The sequence below is a fragment of the Felis catus genome, chromosome B4, assembly GCF_018350175.1.
Source record: "Felis catus isolate Fca126 chromosome B4, F.catus_Fca126_mat1.0, whole genome shotgun sequence".
In the NCBI taxonomy this organism is placed as follows: domain Eukaryota; kingdom Metazoa; phylum Chordata; class Mammalia; order Carnivora; family Felidae; genus Felis; species Felis catus.
This window is the reverse complement of record NC_058374.1, coordinates 133,762,544-133,785,668: the sequence shown is the minus strand read 5'-3', so window position 1 is coordinate 133,785,668 and position 23,125 is coordinate 133,762,544. Positions and strand designations below refer to the sequence as shown.

The window sequence follows — 23,125 nt, the reverse complement described above, 5'->3', positions numbered from 1 at the left end:
GGGTGTACTAGGTTCTCTTTCATAGACTTTTCTCCTCCTTTGTGGAAAGCTTAGGAAGTGCTCATTTGTTCTCCGCAAGTGTGTAGCCTGTGGAAGAAAGGGCAGATCCTGTATTCTTTTTTCTGTAAGGGGACGCGCTGTACCCTTCCAGTCTCCAGTGTTACACAGGAGGTGCTAATTAACTGCTGGGAGAAGTAAAAATTTTGAGTGGGCAGTTTCTGATCTAAATTACAATATTTCCTTGGGGAAAGGAAAGAAAGAGATATAACAAAGTTACTTATGTTCCTCAAGAAGCGTGGTTGTCAAGGATTTTCTAGATTAGGTCTCCCAGCTAATGTGAAAGTGTCCAGATCTTAAGTATGTCGGTTCATTAAGTGATTCTTTTTAAGATGTGATTTAGAGAATTTCTCAACCTACTTCACCTCAGCAGTTAGAAATAATCAATATCTCATTTTCCTGTATTCATCAGATGTTGTGCTAGGCTCCTGGAGAACAAACGGATCCCAGATAGAATCTCCCTCTTAAAATAGTGAAACAAACAAAAATGAGTGGATGTCATCTCCCATTGTAAATTGCTCTTAGCATGTGGCTTATTTATTTCGTCTTCTTCCAAATGTACATTTTAAAAGTAACTGAGCTAATACTGTGCTTTTTTCATTTAGCGTTATAGCTTAAAGGTTTTCATGTCATTGAAATATTTTTATAATTAGCCTTTTTAGTGGGTGTATAACATTCCATTCTGTGCATCATTTATTTAATTTTTGCCCTGGTTGGATATTTGTTGTTGTTGTTGTTGTTTTAATGTTTATTTATTTTCAAGAGAAGGGGAGGGGGAGAGGGAGAGGGAGACAGGATCTGAAGTGGGCTCTGCGCGACAGCAGAGAGCCTGATGTGGGGCTCGAACTTATGAACCATGAGATAATGACCTGAGCCAAAGTCGGACGCTAGACTGACTGAACCATCCAGGTGCCCCTGCCCTGGTTGGACATATGAATCATTTTCTGTTTCTCACACATATGCTAGTATTCAGATGACTTTTTTCTGAATTTTGGATTATTTCCTTAGAAGTGGAAATATTGTCTTAAATAATTTCACTATTTCAACGTTGAAAAATTTATTCACTATCTGTTGAGCACCGTCTGTGTGTTAAGTATTGGAGAGACATTAAGGAACAAGACAGGTAAAGTTCACATTGTCATGGAATTTATTTTAGTGAAAGAAAGATTAGAGTTACACACACCAATTCATAGTTACAAAATTGGTAAGTGCTTTGGTGGTGGGAAGCAAAAGATAACAGAATAGCAAATCTCATAGAAATGGTTCCAGGGGCGCCTGGGTGGCTCAGTCGGTTGGGCGTCCGACTTCGGCTCAGGTCATGATCTCACGGTTTGTGAGTTCGAGCCCCGTGTCAGGCTCTGTGCTGACAGCTCAGAGCCTGGAGCCTGTTTCGGATTCTGTCTCCCCCTCTCTGTGCCCCTCCCCTGCTCCTGCTCTGTCTCTGTCTCTCTCAAAAAATAAATAAACATTAAAATTAAAAAAAAAAAGAAAGAAATGGTTCCAATTTAGGTGGGGGAAGGGGGATTGACTGGGAAAGGCATCTTTGAGGAAGAGATATTTAAGCTGACAGCCAAAACACAAGTGGTGGTTGGTCAAACAAAGGAAAGAGGGAATAGCATGTGTTAAGGCTGCGAGTGGGAAAGAGGACAGGGCACAGGCAAGGATTGTTGGGGAAAAGTTGGCACAAAAGAACTAAAAGAATACCAGTAATGTCACTGGAGAGACAAGAAAGTGATGTGAAATAAGTAGACAGATAGGGGCCAGAGCACACCCACCTTTGTAGGCCTTGTTAAGAATTGAGATTCTTGAGACATACTTTGATCCATTCCATTCCAAGTGGTCTGCCGATTTATACTTCTGTCAACCCTGCATGAGTGCCTGGCTCACTTACGTTGATAACCTCATTTGTAAAAGACTTTTCTAATGTGATAAATGAAATGTTTTCCTTTCAAAAAAAAAAAAAAAAAAAAAGAGGTTAGAGTGGGAGAGAGCCAAAGCATAAGAGACTGTTAAAAACTGAGAACAAACTGAGGGTTGATGGGGGGTGGGAGGGAGGGGAGGGTGGGTGATGGGTATTGAGGAGGGCACCTTTTGGGATGAGCACTGGGTGTTGTATGGAAACCAATTTGACAATAAATTTCATATATTAAAAAAAGAAAGAAATGTTTTCCTTTCAATTTGTATTTCTTTGGTTCCTAGTGAGGAAAGAACCTTTCCCCAAACGTTTGTAGCCAGTGGATGTTTCATTATTTTTTGACCATTCAGTTCATTTCCTTGTCCATTAAAACATTATTTTTAAGGTTCTTCCCAAAGTACTCTTGTAACAGACTGGGAACCAACTGCTTGTCAGAGTTTGTAGAAGAGTTTCTTACATGTCTCTCACTCAGTATATACTCTGGATAAGGGGCTGGATCAGGTCAAGACTGGGTTTCTTTTGGCTTTGTTATTTTATGAGTCATGGATATATAAGTCTGTGGAGTTGGGAATCTGAAAAGAAATCGATAAACTCTGGTCCCAGCTCACATCATCTTTCCTCTGAGAGACAATCCACGTCTCTTGTAACCAGAGCTAATTGCTGCCTCTTCCACGTTTATTTAGCTCCTTGTTTGTATTCTTATTTAGTACTTTATTTTTTCATTTTTCTATTTTAAATTGTTGGTTAGAGATCTTCCCTTCTTCCTCTCCTCCTCCTCCTCCTCCTCCTCCTCCTCCTCCTCCTCCTCCTCCTCCTCCTCCTCCTCCTCCTTCTTCTTCTTCTTCTTCTTCTTCTTCTTCTTCTTCTTCTTCTTCTTCTTCTTCTTCTTCAAGAGGGTGAATGAGGGGGAGAGGGGCACAGGCAGGGAGAGAGAATCTTAAGCAGGCTTCATGCTCTGCATGGAGCCCAACATAGGGCTCAATCCCACAACTCTGGGATCATGACCTGAGCTGAAATCAAGAATTATATACTCAGCCGATGAGCCACTCAGGCGCCCCTGTCCTACTTCTTTATAAGGTCCTTGAGGGTAGAGGCAGTGTCAGTCTGGTTCAGCCTTGTCTTTGTGCCCCCACTGGCACTTGACATTGTGCCTGATGACAGTATTTCAGACATACAGTATGAATGACCTGGCTGTTTATATTTATAGCTATCATAGCCCTTAACATTTCCTGTACTTTGAAAAGTTACCTGAAAATACTGGCTTCATGTATCCTGAAGCCAAGGAAGAGCATACCTATGGTACTGTGTGATCCTCCTAGGTTTGCAGGTCTTGACTGGGTTTTTCATCAGTAGTAGATTTTGGTCACAGGAAATAGAAGCTGCCCAGGACCTGTAGTGACTTGCCTGAGTGCTGGGTTATGTTACCTTTGGGTGTTTTCACTTTGCCCAACACCAGGTATCTGGGGGAGAGACTTAACTGGTTGGGACCTGTAAATTTTTTCATTATGATGATTAGATTTTGGTAGAGATGAACCTCAGTAAACTGTATGCACTTGTGAGAACCTAAATCAGAAATGGAACATGATTACATTTTAGTGTTCTGAAATCCCACAGAGATCATAAAAAGGCGTCTGTTACTTTGTGTATAGTACCTGTCTGTACTACATTCCATCGTAGAAATGGATGTCAGTTGTTGGTGAAGTTGACAGCTTTCGATGGTTAAAGAATTGCTTATTTTGTAGTGATCTAGGCACTCTGTTTTTCTGGTTTCTCCCACTCATTCCCTACAATTTGGGCATTTTCATTGCCATTAGCTCTTAATATCCCTGAGGGCATTATTGTGGTTGTCCTTATTTATGTTCATTCTATACTTGAATGCTATGGATAATTTTGTTTTAGTCTTCCTCAGTTTTCCAAATAATAGCACCTTAAGCATGTGCTTTAATGAAAACTTTAACAGACTATACCTGCCTTTTCTGAGAAGGTAGGGATTCTTTTGTTGTTATGAACTTTTCCCATACTGTTAGAATTTTCTGCGCTAAATAGGGCTTTTCATTCTATTTGGCATACATTTATGAATGCTGTCACATGTCAGACACTGTGCTCCATCTGTTAACGTAGAGACATGAAGCCATGTGGTAAAGAGCATTAATAGAGGTGGGCACAGGTTCTGGGGGAGCATAAATGAGGGATATTTAGCATATCCTTGGAGGGTGTGAGGAGGGTGGGGAGACTGCCAGCATCATCAGAAGGCAGCAGTTAAACTGAGATTTGAAGGCTGAATAAGAATTATTTGGTAAGAAGGATGGTTTTTAATGAAGGCAAGGCTGGAGAGAAGGAACGCAGTTTGGAAACTATTGCTAAAGTACACAGTACCACCTATGTATTTTCATGAAAAACTTTGACCTGAATTGGATCAAGCCTCTGTATTTAACTCCTAATTTACTAGAAATGTAGGGGATAGGGCAGCATGTTAAATGGCACCATGGGGGTATAATTAGCAAAGTCCAAAATGTGGGGAAACAACCTGGTTTTTTTCAACAAATAAACTACAAGAGAAGAAAAAGGAGGAATTATGGATTAAAAGAGATTTAAGAGACACATCAATGAAATGCAATGTATTGTCCCTATTGGACTCTGATTTGAATAAATCAACACTAAAAAATTTATGGGACAGTTGGGAAATTTTGAACATTGAATAGTTGATATTAAAGGATTGTTAGAACTTTGGGTGGTAATAATATTGTGATTATGTTTAAAAAAATTGTTCTTTTAGATGTACAGAATATAGATGCAATGAAATGATGGCTAGAATTTGTTATAGAGGGATCAGTGTGGGCTGGGCACACTGTGTGTGTGGTGGTGGCGGTGGGGGGCTGTGGAGGGGCCCGGCCACGTGTTGATAAATTTCGAAGCTAAGTGATAGGGCACATAAGCAGGTTATTATGCTGTTCTTTCTACTTTGTGTTTCAGTGTTTCCATAATTTTTTTTTAATGTTCATTCATATGTTTTTGAGAGAGAAAGCCTGCGCATGTGGGCGTGCTTGCTTGCAGGGGAGGGGCAGAGAGAGAGGGAGAGACAGAAAATGTTAAGAGGCCCCTCTTGGCACAGAGCTGACATGGGGCTCAAACCCACCAACCAGGAAATCATGACCTGAGCCAAAATTCATGTTTTTTTTTTTTTTTAAAGCTGTTGCTATGGGGTGCCTGGGTGGCTCAGTTGGTTAAGTGTCCAATTCTTGATCTTGGCTCAGGTCATGATCTTACTGTTCCTGAGATTGAGCCCTGCTTTGGGCTCTGTGCTGACAGTGTAGAGCCCACTTGAGATTCTCTCTCACCCTCTCTCTCTGCCCTTCCCCCACTCGTGTACGCACGCGCATGCACACACACACACACACTCTCTCTCTCTCTCTCTCTCAAAATAAATAAATAAACTTTAAAAAAAATCATTAAAAAAAAGAAAAAGAAAAAAAAGCTGTTGCTATACTCCAGGCAAGAAATATGAAGGACCTGAAATAAAGCACTGGCTGTAGAGATGGAACAAAAAGGAAGAACTTGAGGAATAAATTATGAAACAGTCAGACTTAGATGTCTAGGGCTTGAGGGAGAGGTATCTAAGTTTATGGTTTGGGACCTGAATACAGTTACTTAAGATAGGAAAAGTGGAAGCAGTGTATCTTGAGGGGTTGGTTCAGGATGGCATTGGGTGCTTGTTTGGGGACACACTGAGTTTCAGATAGCAGATAGAGATGCGCTGTTGATAGCTTGCAGATAAAGTCAAGCTGGGTGTGGGTCAGTATGTAGGAGGTAGTTAACCCTAAGAAAGGATGAGATTGCCCAGGGAGAATACATAAAAGAGGGAAGAGAGGGCTCCTGATAGGAGCAGAGAAAGAAGAGAGCTCCTTAGGAATCTTAAGAAAATCAAGGAAATAGGAAGTTTTAAGAACAGTGTAGAAACTATGACAAATCCTGCAGGAAGTTCAAGTAAGATAAGTTGTCTAGCTCCCTTTGATTATGAGCATTAGAGGCCTCTGTGGAGACTTTGGGCAGGGTGTGGGGAAGCTTTTGTGAATACAGTACATTGATATACTGCAGGTGTCAAGTCCCTTTAGTGTGGATTAATAGAGACTGTAGCATATTAATTTTGTGTTGGTTAGCTAGAGAGTTATGATTAAAAGCAAAAGAGCTTTTATTTAATTGGAAATTAAGATCGTTACACTTCATTCCCTTGGTGCCATTAACTTCAAAAGCATGTTCAGTTGTACAAAGACCTTGTCAAAGTTTACTTTAGTTCTCCATGAAATTTTGCTGACTGGCACACACACAAAAAAATAGTGGCACTGAGGCTGTCATAGGGGTTCAGACTTCCAGCTTTGTGAAACCTGTCTTAAAGCCAGTTTCACAGTGAGTCTGTCACCCTGCTGATACCCTTCAGGGTAAATGCAAAATCTTAGCAGTAGGAAAAGATTATGTTGCTTGTTTCCTTTTTTAAAAAGATTGCTTTTTTAGATTTCTGTCTAAAAATTGTTTTCCCTTTCTTGAGCTCCTTCGATCCCAAATTGCAGGTGAGATAATGGGTGTAGAATTGCCATGAAAAAGTTAACCACCATTTGCACTATGATGCGTTACTGCTGCCACCACCATATGACTGTCAGTATCTCTGTAGGGCTGCGGTATTGACAGCTATGACCCTCCAGGCCCTCTTCTACAGCAAAAAGAGACATTTTGGCAGGAGGGAAGCAGCCCTCTGCCCTTCCTGCCATCGTCTCTGCAGGAATCTTATAATTTGTATTTATTTTCCTGTAAGTACAGAACTGTGAGAACTTGTTTCATTTGAAAAACCCTCACACAGCAGATTGTACTGCCCACGTAGGGACAAAGGAATGATTCAACCTTTTAAGGATGCTTTTCCTTTAGTTGCTAACCTCTGACCGGACTACCGTGTAGTCTGAGAATTGAAATTTACCCATTTTTCATCAGACAGTTGAAAATTTGATTGCCAGAAGGGGCTGGTGAGAATGCTTCTGTCTTCCCAGAGCAGCACGTAGCCCACACTGGCTGCTGCTTGGTTGCCTGTTGAGTCATTCCCACACTTCTATATCGAGCTTCGCTGGCTTTTCTTTTAAACATGATGTTCTTGGAGTGAGAAAGAAAGGAAGTTTTTCTCTCCTCCATAACATCTCCTCCACCCCAAGTCTGCATTGCTTTCTTTCTTCTAATAACAGAATATTGCCCTCAGTCCTTGTGGGACTGTTTTCTCTCCTGAGGTCTTAGTGGTGCTCATTTATCATCGGTTTGACTCTGTAAGCGTTATGGCATTCGCTGGGCTGAGTTGCAGCAGCAGGCTTTCCAGATACAGGCTGCTGCTTCACCAGAAAGATGAAGGAATTCTAGCTAACATACCAAACATGGATTTCTAGTTTCCAGCTGTTTAAAAGTCCGTCAGATATGCTAAAGGGCATCTTAATGTGCTTATAATGACGGTCAGTGAGTGAAAAGGACTGTGAAGGGAATGAGTGAGGCTTTCAGTTTGGATAAATGAAATTGCTCTGGTTTGAAAGGATTTTAGTTTGTTTTTGTCTTTTGCAGTGGAAGGTAAAATGCCTGTATTCGTTCTTGTTCAGAAGAGCCTGCTCTGTGCTAGTGGAAAAAGAACTGAAGTATAAGGGAAATTCTTATATATTTGAACTGTCATCTTATGTGTTCCGTACGTCTAGCAAGATCACAACCCATTTTAGAAAAGTCAAATAACATCAGTAAAACTCTATTGACAGATCACATGTCTCACATAGGAACAAATTAAGGGGCTCGTTTAGGGGATTGGCAGATCTGAAAGACAGATTACAGCTCCGGAATGTATTCAGATGACTTTTTGAAACAGATATTTTAATTGGAGTGGGGGTGGAGAAATACTTGTGCTTCTGTAGTTAAATATTCAGCTTCCTTAGTCTGTTATCCATAAATACCACAGATGAAAAGCCCTTAGAACTCTTTTTCAGAAAACGAACTCACCATACACAACCCTCTGTATGCATGTGTTTGTATGTCCCTAATTCCCATCCCCACCGAAGTAATGGGTCAGTAATTGGGCTGTTTGTTTCAAAGGATTGAGTTGTTTGAATTGTGTTTTAATCTGTTGCTCTAAACTGCATTAGCAGCCAAGTCCCTTATACTAAAAGTTTTGAACAAACCTTACCTTCTCCTCCTGAAAAGGGTGGGGGGTGGGGGGAAGCATTTGATCTGTGTTCTGAAGGTCTCTTTCTGTATGTCTCTCCCCTCCCCCCAGAGACGAACAGCAAGGGGAGGAGCTCACTCACTGTTCTAACCACACTTCATATGTCTTAACTTGAGCGCCTTTTGGTTTCCTGTCGGCAGTAATTCAACTCTGTGCCATCTTGACTTGCCTGAAGGGTGGATAAATTGGTAACTGTACTGAGAAGGGGAGTGAGTTCTCACAGCCTGATTTGAGCATAAGGCACGAGATTGAATTTATGAAAGCTTCAGTTGCCTCTGAAGACAACATCTTCTGTGACTTTGAATTTTTTCATTACATTTGTGGGTTGCTGTTTCTGAGAAGAATCTGTCATGACTCTACTGGAACCAGAGATGTTAATGATGGCTGTGCAGTCCGGTAATTTTGTATCTCCTGCAGATCCTATTTGCCATGGGTTTCTTTAATAAGGTTGGGTATATCTGTACTAGGATTGGATGGAAATGGGAGGAAGATAGATGGGGCTAAACATAACTTGTCCAGTGAATGTACTTCATGTTCAGGTTTTTATTATAAAAAAAAATTAGTCGTTTTTTTTTCTAGTTGCAAACTCCAGTTATTCAGACATAGCTTTGCTTTAGATATTTACTGACTTAAAACCGTTCAGTGAGGAGACCTATGTGAGGGGAAGAAAACACTTTCCTGTAATTAAGTGTTTTATTATTATCTGTAGCACTGCTTTTAATGTAGGATATTTAAATTGCTTTTGCTGTTTTATACATTACTGTCCACACTCTTACGTCTGTTTGTGAAAGCATGTTTTAAAATTTTTCTTTAGTTCTTTCTCATTTGTGGTATAACCTCCTTTCAGTATCATCTTTTGGTTCTTGGAAATGTTCTTTTATAACCAATAATATTGAGACTCTAAGTTTTGGAGATGGGAAAGTTTGAGCAAGAAAGGAGTCAACAGAAAGAATGTAAGATTTTTGAAATTCTGTCTCTAAAAACAATTTTCTCAATTCAGAAGTGTCTTTTAAAACAGTTAAAATTCCAGTTTGTTTTTAATGGTCCCCTTTACTTTTAGTGTTTTGAAACTTGTTAAGTTAGTTATCTAAAAATAGGGAATGTTCTTTTGTTATTTTTAGACTTCTGCTAAAATGTAGTCTGTAGTGTTTTCCTGTTTCAGAGCATATCTTGAAAGATTCATACAAGTGGCATTTGCGGACCTCTTCCCATCCACTGGCTTTCACTCGTTAGAATGAGCTAGGTTTTGGCAGATACTGTCTCTGGCAGAATTGGTCTTACTGTTCTCCTTGGGGAACACTTAGATAGTATGTTGAAAGACACAGATATCCATCTGAAGACGGGATCAGATGCTATCAGGTTAAGCTTTATGGACGGGGAAGGGCAAAGAGGAAAGATACTGCTGCCGTTCTTTCTGGTTTTACAAATAAGACCACGATGAGCCATTTATTAGTTGAGTTCTTCTGTTCATATATGCTATATTTTTTAGGTTGTTGCCTTTCCTTTTCCTCCCTCAGATCTCTTGAGTTCCGTGTTCTAAACAAGATAGTATGCTTATCTGACTGTTTCCCACTTGTCTCTGATGAAATCACTCCCAGTTAAACTGGCTTGGGGTTTGTTTTGTTTCCCTTCTCTGTGTTAGAGTTCTCTGTTGTATGTGGGCAAGTGCACATTTTATCTCAGGGAATATAAGTTAGCATTTGAACTCTCTCACCCTTCTTTGATCGCTTTGTTACTTACAGATTATCTCAGTCCAGTAACTTTTCTTCGTAAAGGTTAAAAGATTATTTGCTTTCCCCTAAAGGGACTTACTTCTTGCCTTGCCTAAGAGCTGTTTTTCCTATGACATATGTTGGGCAGGGCTAGCTACCCATCTGTTGGACCAACTACTTCATAAAACTTTCAAAGGATAATAGTATGTAAGACAAGTACAGATAAAATTGACAAGGGTGTTGGGTACAGGTAAAATGAAAGATCTGCAGAGAATAAATAGCATGTGTGTGTACCTTTGTCTTTTGCCTGTGTTCATAAAAGTAGAGAAAGTGGGCATAGCAAACCGATTTCTCTAGTACTTGTGGTTCCTAAATGTTCAAAATTTTTGTAATATTGTTACTGTTTTCTTCTTAAGCTGTGGCCATTATGCTGGATTGCAACAGTAGTATGATAGCTATATTTATGTTAGGAAAAGAAAAAGCATCATTATGAAGCCTTGATAAACTAAAAGCCCACTGTTCTTTCTAAAAAAAAGTCAAGATATTTAGACTACATGAGCCATAGGTTAATTTCTAGCAATACAATATTTGGACTTCCCTGAATATATACTTTATAGGTGAAGCCACCCAGGCACCCCTGTTTAATGAGACTTTTAAAAATAAACTTTTGGGACAAGATTTAAGATGCAAAGCCTTTATCCTAAATTAAACTTCAGGATACTGACTGTTATAGCAATGTTCCAGGGTACATTGTGTATTTATTAACAGTGTTCATTTAGTATTTGGAGCTTGGGAGATTTTGGTGAGACATGCTTGTATATGAAGATTTTCATCCTCCTCACTGCTGATGGTCTCTTTACTGACCCTTTGAGATCCAGTTCAGATGCTACCTTTCTGTGAAGCATCTGAATAGAGTCAGTCCTTCCTTCTCTCTGTTCCTACAGCACCACCTTTACATTGTAGGCTAATTATCATCTTTACCCATCTCTCTAATTAGGTTATTAGCTTCTCAAAGGCAATATAGTCATTTGTATTTTGGCTCCTGACATTGGCACATGGTAGACACTCCAGTAAGTATCTTTTTTGAATAAATGAAAAATCTGGTTTGGCATACTTCCCCTAATAAATAGGCATAAGCCTTTAAAACAAGATATTCTCAGAATTTTTAAAAATCTGTTTTGCATTGAGAACTGAATCCTCCAACTACCGTCTCGTCTCTTAGTCAGTCCTTGCCCAGAGTAGGTGCTGTTGAACGCCTGGCTTTGAAAATTGAACTTCTTCCACATCTCAGGATGTGCAGTGTGCCCTGTGTTCCTATGATGTGTATTGTTAAATCTAAGTGTTCTGATCAAACCACGATTGGAGGATTAAAGCATCTGTCACCACTGTGGACACCTGTCTAGATCACTGTAATTAGAAAACGAATGATCTGAGATGGATATTTGGGATTTCTGAAGTTTAAGAGTAAGGGAATGTTGGGGCACTGGCTGATGCATTTTAGAACAGAGGAATGCTGGGGCTTGGCTCTTGCCAGCTAGTATGTAAGACTTTGACCAGGCGGGCCTCGTCCCTGTATCCAGCTAGTGTAGTCTTAGTTTCTGAGTCTACAACAGTGCAACAGAGTTGACTTTTGAGAAAGGAATTGACACAGTTCCTTAGGTTTCTGTTGGTCCCTTGACATACCTTGATCTCGATGCGATACCATTAGGGAGTCTGGTTTTTGTGTCTAGGTTATCTCTGGAAGGATCATAAGAAACTGCTGACAGTGACTACCTCAGGGCTGGAGGATTGGGATAGAAGAGACTTTTTGTTCCACAAAACAGTTATCTTCTAATTTTATTATGATTATGGAATACCACATAAATGTGAAAGAACATACGGAGTATGTATTAAAACAATATATGGAGTACATAACCCAACCTAAGAAATCGAGCACAACACGCGCTGAAGTCCTCCAAGTGCCCTCTCCGATTTATCCCTCAGAAAACAGTTTTCTTTGTTTTTAACTGTATCTGCCTTTTGAATCTTTCATGTTTTGTACCATATACATGTTATCTATTAAAAAATATTAATTTAACAATTGAAGAGTGTTCCTCAGTCCATTTATTCCTTCCATCACTTGATGTCTAAATACTTAATTCTTGCAGATTTCTTTAAAAAAGTTTCTAGTTTGCTGATCATTACAATTTGCCTCTGAACCGTGTATTTTATAATAGTTTGGGTTGGAGAGAGGGGAATAGTAATTCATAAAAATAAAGTTGAAGGAAGATGGTGGGCAGGTAACTTTTGCCCCTTTTGGTAGTAGGTTAACTCTTTAAGGTAGGGCCCCCTTGTTTGGGTTCACATCATTCAGGGATTTATAGAGCTGGTGAAAAACTTCAGAATTTTCAGCAATACTTATCTTTTGAATATCCTAAAAATCGAAATATTAATGTGGGCTTTAAAAAAAACATATTTTTTGTTTATATTCAAAGGATTTTAGAGCTTGAGGAAACCTTAGGTGTTTCTTGTCCTCTCCTTTATTTAAGATGAGGAAACTGGGGGAAGCTTAGCTGGCTCAGGCAGAAGAACATGTGACTCTTGATCTTGGGATTGTGAGTTTGAGCCCCATGTTGGATGTATAGATTACTTAAATAAGTAAAACTTAAAAAAAAAAAAAAAGAGGAAATTGGTCCATTGAGGATAATTTATTTCCTGAAGCCACATAATTAATTAGTAGTAGAGGTGGAAGGAGAATTCATTTCCTTACTCTCATGATAGTGCTCTTTCTGCTGTAACATACTTAAAAGAAACCCTCAGAGACCTCTGATGTAGGAGATTGTTTATAATTTTCCCCAGAGATCCTGGTTTTCCTTGGGTTTTTCCATTGCAGGTTTCTATCACTACTCAGATTGACTCACATATTAAGAGGTGGAGATAAAACCAGGGCCTGGGTGTCTAGCTCCTGCCCCTGAGAAGTGGAGTCAGATGCTATAGGCCCTGTGGTTCTCTGGTGGGCCTCTATCTTGCCTTCCTTCTCTGGTCTGGTTGATGATCTCATACCTTGATGGTGATCTCAGAAGACAGGTAGGCAGACAGACAGCTATTGTCATCAGTATTCTGGATTACATCTTACTGCCTTTTCTCTGACTCATTAATTTATCTGGGATCCCCTTAGAAATAGGACCCAGATCAAAGGAATTTGAATTCATCCATGTGTCTCTATCCTTTTTTCTTCCCTTTTGTTTCCTTTTGGATGAGGCAAGCTGTCAAGACCACGAACCACAGTTTTAGCTTTATTAAAACAGTGCCAAATGAAATAAAGATGAGTTTCATACAGTCTTGTTTTTTTTGGAACTTCACTTTTATGATTACCACATGCATTTTTTTTTGAAAGGATTTTCTTTATAACAACAAGGAAAAAAATGCTAAAAACCCTCACTCTGCCATCAACAACAAAAAATAACTTTCTCTGCCTTTCTCTCAACAAGTCAAAGGGCAATATCAGACTGAACTCATGGTGTCGGGGTCTTCTTCATCTCACGGCAGTCGCATAAATGGGATGGTGGCTGCAGCAGTGGAGTAAGTATGGGATAAGGGCCTAGAGAAGAGGGGGGTACATGACAGTTACCCGGCAAAAGTAAATCTAGTCATGAAATGTTTATAGTCTGTACATTATAAAGTATTTGTGTGTGTTATCTTGTCTGATCTTGACGAGTCTATGAGGCATCTGTAGTTTCACATTTTACCAAGGAGAAAACTGAGGCTCAGAGAGGCTTCAGGACACACAGTAAGAGTTTACATTCAGGTTTTTTACTTTAAACACTAATTACTTCTATTTTCCATTTAAAATGAAGATCAGGGGCGTCTGGGTGGCGCAGTCGGTTAAGTGTCTGACTCTTGATTTGGGCTCAGGTGATGAGAAGAGCTCCCCGCTGAGTGTGGAGCCTGCTTGAGATTCTCTCTCTCTCCCCCTCTGCCTCTTCCCTACTGCACACGAGCACATGTGCACGCTCTGTCTAAAATAAAAATAAAAATAAAATGAGGGCCAGATCAGATCCCTTCTGTCTAGAACCTGCTAGTGGTTCTCATTCACAGGAAAAGCCGAAGTCTTTATAGGGGCTACAAAGTCTTGTGTGATCTGCCTGCAGCTCTGTGACCCTCAGACTGCATTTGCTCCTTTCCGTCACTTGATCTGTCCTAGCCGCACCTCTCTCTTTGCTGTCCCTGCACAACTTAGGGACGCTCCAGCTTCAGGGCTGCTGCACCGGATATTCCTTCCACGTGGGGCACTTTGTGCTGGGTAGCCTCATGGCTTGCTCCCTCACCTCTCGGTGAGGTTCAGATATCATTTTCTCGGGACTTCCTTGACCATCCTGTAAGATCCTGCTTTTATTTTTATTCATACCATTTATCATCTGAGGGAACACACTTTATTTGCTTATAGGTTTGTTTGTTGTTTACTGCTACTCTCCCCACTAGAATATAAATACCTCAAAATGAGGGATCTCTCTCTCTTGTTTTCTGCTGTTTCCAGCACCTGACATGTATAATACGCACTTAAAATAATTCTTGAATAAATGATAGATCAGAAAATTTGGAAGGTGTTTTAGGCAAATACCTAAGACCGTGTTCCTGAGACCGTGCTTTTCAACTATTTTGTATAGCGTGCACTGTACTAACTAGTGTAGTGGTTCTCACAGTGTGGTCGGGGGAACCCCTGGGTGTCCCTGAGACCTTTTCAGTAGGTATGAGATGAAGTCTTTTTATATATTTATACTAAAATACTATTTACCTTTTTTACTGTTATTCTCTCATGAGCATACACTCTAGTTTTCCAGAGCTATAGGATATGTGATATCTCAACAGATTGAATGAAGTATATATGAATTGCAAAAATAGGAAAGCAGTAATACTCTTGTTTTTTTTGTTTGTTTGTTTTGGAAAATAATTGTATTTTTCATAGAAACATGTTTTCATGTGACGTAGGCTTATTGTTATTTTTTTAAAGTAATAATAAATATTTTAAATGTTTTCACTTTTAATTTCTTATCTGAAATATACTGGTAGATATAATCCACATTAACGAAAGAAAAGCTCTTTGAAGTTCTCAATAACTATAACAGGGTAAAGAAGTCAGGACATCAAAGTTTGAGAAGGGTAGGTATAGTGTTTAAGAACATATGGGGCAAGTAGGTGGCTCAGTTGGTTAAGTTTCCCACTTCAGCCCAGGTCATGATCTCACAGTTCATGGGTTCGAGCCCTGCATCAGGCTCTGTGCTGACAGTTGGCAGCCTGGACCCTGCTTCAGATTCTGTGTCTCCTCTCGCTCTCTGCCTCTCAAAATGCCTCTCTGCCCCTCTGTCTCTCAAAAATGAATAAATGTTAAAAAAAATCTAAGAGCATTGACTTTGGAACCCAGGTTTCTTAGTTCTGCCACTAACTAGCTGTGTGATCTTGGGCAAAATACTTAACCTCTCTGTGCCTGTTATTTCATCTCTAAAATAGTAGTAATGTGGACGCCTGGGTGGCTCAGTCAGTTAAGCATCCGACTTCAGCTCAGGTCATGATCTCAGTCTGTGAGTTCGAGCCCCGTGTCGGGCTCTGTGCTGTCAGTTCAGAGCCTGGAGCCTTCTTCAGATTCTGTCTCCCTCTCTCTCTGCCCCTCCCCAACTCATGTTCTGTCTCTCAAAATATGAATAAATGTTAAAAAAATTTGTTTTAATAAAATAAAATAATAGTAATAATAATAATAATAATAATTGTAATAGTACTAATGCCAGCCCCAGGAAGTTGTTGTAAGTATTAAATGAGTTAATATATGTAAAATGCTTTTAATAATTCTGGCACATAGTACTTGATGCTTTAAAAAAATTTTTTTTTTAATGTTTATTTTTGAGAGCGAGAGACAGAGCTCGACAGGGGGAGGGACAGAGAGAGAGGAAGACACAAAATCTGAAGCAGGCTCCAGGCTCTGAACTGTCAGCATAGAGCCTGATGCTGGGCTCAAATTCACGAACTGTGAAATCACGACCTGAGCCAAATTCAAGAGTCAGATGCTTAACCGACTGTGCCACCCAGGCACCCCAATTGTTTTTTTTTTTTTTAATTTATTCCTGTACATTCTGACAACTTGCCACAACTCTTTGGCATTTGGCAACTCTTTTTCTTTTTAATTTAATTTTTTATTTTTTTAAATTTACATCCAAATTAGTTAGCATCTAGTGCAACAATGATTTCAGGAGTGGATTCCTTAGTGTCCCTTACCCATTTAGCCCATCCCCCTCCCACAACCCGTCTAGGACCCCTCAGTTTGTTCTCCATATTTATGAGTCTCTTATGTTTTGTCTCCCTCTCTGTTTTTATATTATTTTTGTTTCCCTTCCCTTATGTTCATCTGTTCTGTCTCTTGAAGTCCTCATAGGAGTGAAGTCATATGATATTTGCCTTTCTCTGACTAATTTCACTTAGCATAATGCCCTCCAGTTCCATCCACATAGTTGCAAATCGCAAGATTTCATTCTTTTTGATTGCCCAGTAATACTCCATTGTGTGTGTGTGTGTGTGTGTGTGTGTGTGTGTGTGTACACACACATACCACATCTTCTTTATCCATTCATCCATCGATGGACATTTGGGCCCTTTCCATACTTTGGCTATTGTTGATAGTGCTGCTATAAACATTGGGGTGCCTGTGTCCCTTCGAAACAGCACACCTGTATCCCTTGGATAAATGCCTAGTAGTGCAATTGCTGGGTTGTAGGGTAGTTCTATTTTTAGTTTTTTGAAGAACCTCCATACTGTTTTCCAGAGTGGCTGCACCAGCTTGCATTCCCAGGCATTTGGCAACTCTTACAAAAGTTTTTAAAAATATGTTTCTTCTTTATCCTTGAAATACTTTTAGGAGTTTGTTCTAAGGAAATTATAAAAGGTATATAAGATTTATGTATAAGGATGCTTATAGCAGTATTATTCATAATAGTAAAAAAAAAAACTAAAGCAGAAATCTGAATTTTAACAGTAGGAGTTTGGTTAAATAACTTATAGTGCATTCATATAATTACTAATGTAGTCATGAGATTATTTGAAGATGTGGAAAAATGTACTATTTTTCCATTTGATCCTTAAAAAATGACTGTAAGAAATATATACCAGAATATTAATAGTTGTTGCTGGGTAGTAGGGTGTTTTTTTCTTTGAAGTTTTCCTGTATCTCTCTGATTTTCTATCATAAACATACATTTCTGTTGTATTCAGATGAAAACCATATTTAATTGTGTGTGTGTGTGTGCACATGTAGGTCATATAGGTGCAGTTAGTTATATAAGAGGAAGAAAATGGCTGGAAGTATAGCATCTTGGATTTGGAGCTAGAACTATTGATTAGGGACCTCTGCAGGCAAAGACCAAACAGTGCATGGTAAGGAGGCACTTCATCCCATTAAGCTATTCCTTCTGACCAGTCTAGTTTAAATATAGTATAGAATAGTATAAATCACTTTTACATTTTTTGCCTTTGTTTCTATTTTGTAAGATTTATTGAAAATCATCTTTGCAGTGTTTGTATTAGGCCATGTTCTTGGCAGAGCCATAGATCCTTCCTGAGCACACGAACTACTCTCAATTTGCTGAACCTTTCAGAAGTTTTATGAAGTAAAAACATATGAAGTTTTTTTTTTGTTTTTGATGGGTAAGAATTTGAATTCTCATAGGCATAAATAATGGCAGTAGTATAAAATGCTTTAATTATTTGAAGCTATGTTTTCATAATGTATTTTGTCCTTTGACCCTAGGGTTTAAGTGTGAAATCCTCTTGGCAGTCCATCTGTTCTTCATCAGAAAGCCAAAACTCATATTGCCTCATCTTTGCCTTATAAATAGGACCTGAAGCTTTTATGTTGAAGAATTAAAATGTTAATTAAACTGGCCTTGATTTTCTGAACTGTTAACTTAGTATATTCTCTTGAGAATCAGTTATATTATATTCCTCAAATCAGTGCGTAAGACTAATTTATAAAATATTCGGTTGTGTAGAGAGTATTGAAAACTTATGGTGTCAACATTAATGAAGCTGCCCAAATGGAAACTATGACCTCAGTCTTCTAATACCTTGCTGCTCAAAGCGTATTGCAAAGACCAGCAGCATCTGTATCACCTGAGAGCTTTTTAGGAATGCAGAGTCTCAGGCCCCCCTCACACACACAGTCACAATCTTCATTTGCACACGGTCCTCAGGTGCGTGTTAAAGTTGAGCTCTATTGTCCTAACGTATTTATGTTGACTTTGTTTTTGAGGTAAACGGGTAACACTAAGGTGACTTGTTGGTGTATTTCCTGGATGGTAAGCACTGCCCAAAATGATAAAAATGAGAAGAGAAGAATGCAGTGGTTAGAAAGATTGTATGATTTCTAATTAGTGTTGGAGCGTTGGATAAATAGGAAACAAAAAAAAGAAAACTTGTTCCTAGTACAGTATTCTGCATTTGAGAAATGTTCACAATTTGACACCTTCTTAGCCATTTTTCTTGACTTTTGGGGAGAAAGAACAAATAGGCTTCTCCTTGGCATGTTTACCTGAAATGTTTACCTGAAAAGGGATCTTGGAGGTGATCCTTCATTTTACAGATGAGCAAATTGGGAACTAAGAATGTTAAGTGACTTACCTAAGATTGCAAAACCCAAGCAAGCTCCATGCTATCAGTGCAGAAGCCCCATGTGGCGCTGGATCCCACCAACCTTGAGATCGTGACCTGAGCCAAAAGCAAGAGTCAGATGCATAACTGACTGAGCCACCCAGGTGCCCCTGGAAAACAATCTGGCATTTCTTATAAAGTTAAACATATTTACTCCATGACCTAGCAGTCCTACTCCTAGGCCTTTATCCAAGAGAAGTAGAAACATATTCACATTTGCACATGAGGGTTGACAGCAGCTTTATTCTTAATGACTCTAAACTGGAAAGAACAAAGATGTCCATCAGCAGGTGAATGGATAAATTGTGGTACATCCATAAAGTGGAAAATTACTGGCAATAAAAACGAACAAACTACTGATATATTCAAGAACATGGGGGTGCCTGGGTGGCTTAGTCAGTTGAGCATCCGACTTAGGCTCAGGTCATGGTCTCATAGTTCATGAGTTTGAGCCCTGCATGTGGTTCACTGCTGTCATCATGGAGCCCGCTTAGGAAGGACCCTGTCTCCCTCTCTCTGTTCCTCCACTGCTCGTGCACTCTCTCTCTCTCTCTCTCTCAAAAAAATAAACATTAAAAAAAAATTTAAATAAAAAACATGGGTGAATTTCAGAAACGTTGTGCTGAATGTAAGAAGCTAGACTCAAATGAGTATATACTGAATGGTACCATTTATATAATGTCCTTAAAAATGCAGGTTGCAACATACTATTCAGTAATAATAATAATAATAGTAATAACAAAGGACCAAACTACTGATACATAAAACACCCGGGATGTCTCTCCAGACAATTACGCTGAGTGAAAAAGCCAATCCCAAAAGGTTATGTACTATAGGATTTCATTTGTATAACATTTTTGAAATGATAAAATTATAGGTATGGAGAACAGATTGATGGTTGTCAGGGGCTGGGAGGAAAGTAGATGTGGTTATAAAAGGTCAACATGATGGAAATGTTCTGTATCTCGATTGTATCACTGTCAATATCCTGGTTGTAATGTTGCACTGTAGTTTTGCAAGATGTTATCATTGGGGGGAACTGGGTGAGGGATATGTGGGATCTCTCTGTATTCTTTATTTTTTTTTTTTAATGTTTATGTTTAAGACAGAGAGAGACAGAGTGGGGAAGGAGCAGAGAGAGGGGGAGACACAGAATCCAAAGCAGGCTCCAGGCTCTGAGCTATCAGCACAGAACCTGACCTGGAGCTCGGACTCACGAACTGTGAGATCATGACCTGAGCTGAAGTTGACACTTAACCAACTGAGCCACCGAGGCACGCTCCCTGTATTATTTCTTGTAACTTGCATATGAATCTGTAATTACCTCAACATAAAAAGCTTACTTGAAAAATTTAGTTTGGCAGCTTTTCAAAACATTGAACATAGACTTACCATATGACCCAGCAATTCCACGCCTAGGTGTATACTCAAGAAAATTGAAAACATTTGTCCACACAAAAACGTAAACACAAATGTTAATAGCAGCATTAGCCAAAAGTAGAAACAACACAAATGTCCATCAGTTGAATGGATAAACAAAATGTGGTATATCTTTACAATGGAATGTTATTCAGCCATAAAAAGGAATGAAGTACACATACGGTCTGTGAAACAAATGAACCTTGAAACCATGCCAAGTGAAGATAGACACAAAAGGCCACATATTGTAAATTCTATTTATATGAAATGTCCAGAATAGGCAAATCCATAGAGACAGAAAATAGACCATTGGTTGTCAGGACCTGGTGTTGGGGAATGAAATGGGGTGTTGACTGACTGCTAATGGATATGGGGGTTTTTTGGTGGGGGGAGGTAATGAAAATGTTCTAGAACTAGATAGTGATGGTTGCGCACCTTTGAGAATATACTAAAAACTACCGGATTATACACTTTGGGTGAATTGAACGGTATGGTATGTGAATTATTTCTCATTAGAAAAAAATTGTATAAACAATATGCAAGATTCTCTAGAGTGACAGACAGCAAATCAGTTGTTGCCTGGGGCCAGAAACAGAGAAGTTAACTGCAAAGGGGCATAAGAGAACTTTATGGGATGAAAATGTGTATTTATTATTGTAGTAGTTATGCAGGTATATGCATTTGTCAAAATGCATTGAACTACATGCCTAAAATGGGTGAAGTATATTATATCTAAATTAAACTTCAATAAAATTGATTTTTAAAACTTATAAAATTATCTCTAATTGTTGTAAGCTTAAAGTGATCTTTAGGTTAAAACTCTTGGGGCACTTGGGTGGCTGTCAGTTAAGCATCTGACTTCAGCTCAGGTCATGATCTCGCAGTTTGTGAGTTTGAACCCTGCATCGAGCTTGTGCTGACTGCACAGAGCCTGCTTGGGATTCCTCTCTCTCTCTGCCCTTCCCCCACTCCCTCTCTCTCTCTCAAAATAAACAAATAAACTTAAAAAATCCTTTTTCTTATAGGCTAACAACTGAACCACAAATTAACCCAAGGACTCTGACTTCTATTGTTAATTTCTCTCTCCCTTTTCCATCTAGTCTGTTTACAAAGTGAACTTAGATTGATCAGTTCCAGTCAGACTATGCTCTTGTGCTTTTGAACTAACATGATTCTGTTGCTGTTCTTTTCAAAGGTAGGAGTGGGTGTAATTGTTCTAATTTTTGTTAAGTTTATGGAACATTCTATTTACTTGTATTGCTGTTGTCCTTTTTTGTTTTAAATCTATTTATTTTGAAAGAGAGAGAGAGAGAGAGAGAAAGAAAATGAATCCCAGGCAGCACCACACTTTCGATTTGGAGCCCAGTGTGGCGCTCGATCCCATGAACCATGAGATCATGATCTGAGCCAAAATCAAGAGTTGGATGTTTAACTGACTGAGCCACCCAGGCGCCCTTGCTGTTTTCCTTTTATGTGCAGCAGAAAATGTACCGTTGGGTATAACGTCGGGTCTATTGCCTTTCACCTCTACTGTAGAGTACCAGAGCTAATTTGGGCACCAGGAGGTTGGGGGTAAAATGACTCTTGAAGGAAGGAAGCAAAGGGAAAAAAGGTGGTGGCACTGTTAGGTGTTGCTACAAACAAACACAAACAAATACATGAATTTCTTTCCTACCTACACCATTCTCTCTCCCAGCCCCTGATCTCTTGCTAGGAAATGTGCTATACTACACAAAACCTCTCAAGGGAATAGTTCTGGGAGATCATTTCTAAGTTAGAAAGATCAGCTTTGTAGGTGATTTCTGAATTTTCTCCCTGAGATTTCCTTCCTTTGCCCTCACTCAATTCTTTGACCTGACAATACTGAACACTGGGTAAGGTGTTTTCCCATTTAAAACTGTGCCCCAAAGGTGGATAAATCTTCTGTTATTTCCCGTAAGCATAACCAAGTTAGCTTTTTATATATATTTATATAATGAATTTATAAAATATTTATAAGATACAAAATTTATAAAAAATAAATTTATATAATATATATTATATATATTAATTCCAGTATAATTAATATACAGTGTTACATTAGTTTCAGGTGTACAATATAGTGATTGAACAATTCTCTACAGTACTAAGTGCTCATCACAAAAAGTATACTTTTCATCCCCTTCGCCAACTTCACTCATACCCCCTCCGACCAGCCTGTACTCTGAATTTAGAGAGTCTGTTTTATTGTATCTTTTTTTCTTTGTTTTTTAAGTATTTTTTTATTTTTGAGAGAGAGAGAGTGCGTGTGTGCGGGCGCGCTCGCACACACACACATGTGCGCCTGTGGGGAAGGGGCAGAGAGAGAGGGAAACAGAGGATCTGAAGCAGGTTCTGCGCTGACAGCAGAGAGCCCAACACAGGACTCAGACTTATGAACCGTGAGATCATGACCTAACTGAAGTCAGGCGTTTAACTGACATAGGCACCCCTGTTCATTTGTTTTGTTTCTTAAGTTCCACATATGAGTGAAATTACATCATATTTGTCTTTCGCTGGCTGACTTATTTTACTTGGCCTTATACCCTCTAGATCCGTCCATGTTGTTGCAAACGGCAAGACTTCATTCTTTTTATGACTCAGTAGTATTCCGTGTGTGTGTGTGTGTGTGTGTGTGTATACACTTCGGTTGCTTCCCCAATTTGACTATTTTAAAATAATGCTGCAATAAACAAAAGTGCATATATTGTTTTGAATTAGTGTTTTTGTATTCTCTGTGTAAATAACTAGTAGTGGGATTACCAGATCATATGGTAATTCTATTTTTAATTTTTTGAGGAAACTCCATAGTGTTTTCCACAGTGGCTGCACCAGTTTGTATTACCACCACCAGTGCGTGGGTATTCCTTTTTCTCCATGACCTTGCCAAACTTGTTACCTCTTGTGTTTTGTTAGCCATTCTGACAGGTGAGGTGATATCTCATTGTGGTTTTGATTTGCATTTCCCTGATGATGAGTGATGTTAGCATCTTTTCATGTGTCTATTGGCCATCTGTATGTCTTCTTTGGAGAAATGTCTGTTCATGTAGTCTGCCTATTTTTTAATTGGATTATTTGGTTTTGGGGTGTTTTTCTAAA

At 39.1% G+C, this 23,125-nt stretch overlaps 1 protein-coding gene across 8 annotated transcripts in view; it reads left to right on the top strand.

Moving 5' to 3' along the window:
• The window catches only part of MRTFA (myocardin related transcription factor A), a 214,796-nt gene that overhangs the window by 105,925 nt on the left and 85,746 nt on the right, over positions 1-23,125 (top strand). The window contains exon 1 of one of the 8 annotated variants that reach the window (XM_045062424.1): positions 8,298-8,603. The exons of 6 other annotated variants lie outside the window; for them this stretch is intronic. In XM_045062424.1, the coding sequence (XP_044918359.1) occupies positions 8,558-8,603 (46 nt within the window). In that variant the 5' untranslated portion in view covers positions 8,298-8,557. Of the gene's footprint in view, positions 1-8,297; positions 8,604-13,440; positions 13,481-23,125 lie in introns of those variants that run through there. One more of the 8 variants, XM_045062425.1, reaches the window with a different exon arrangement.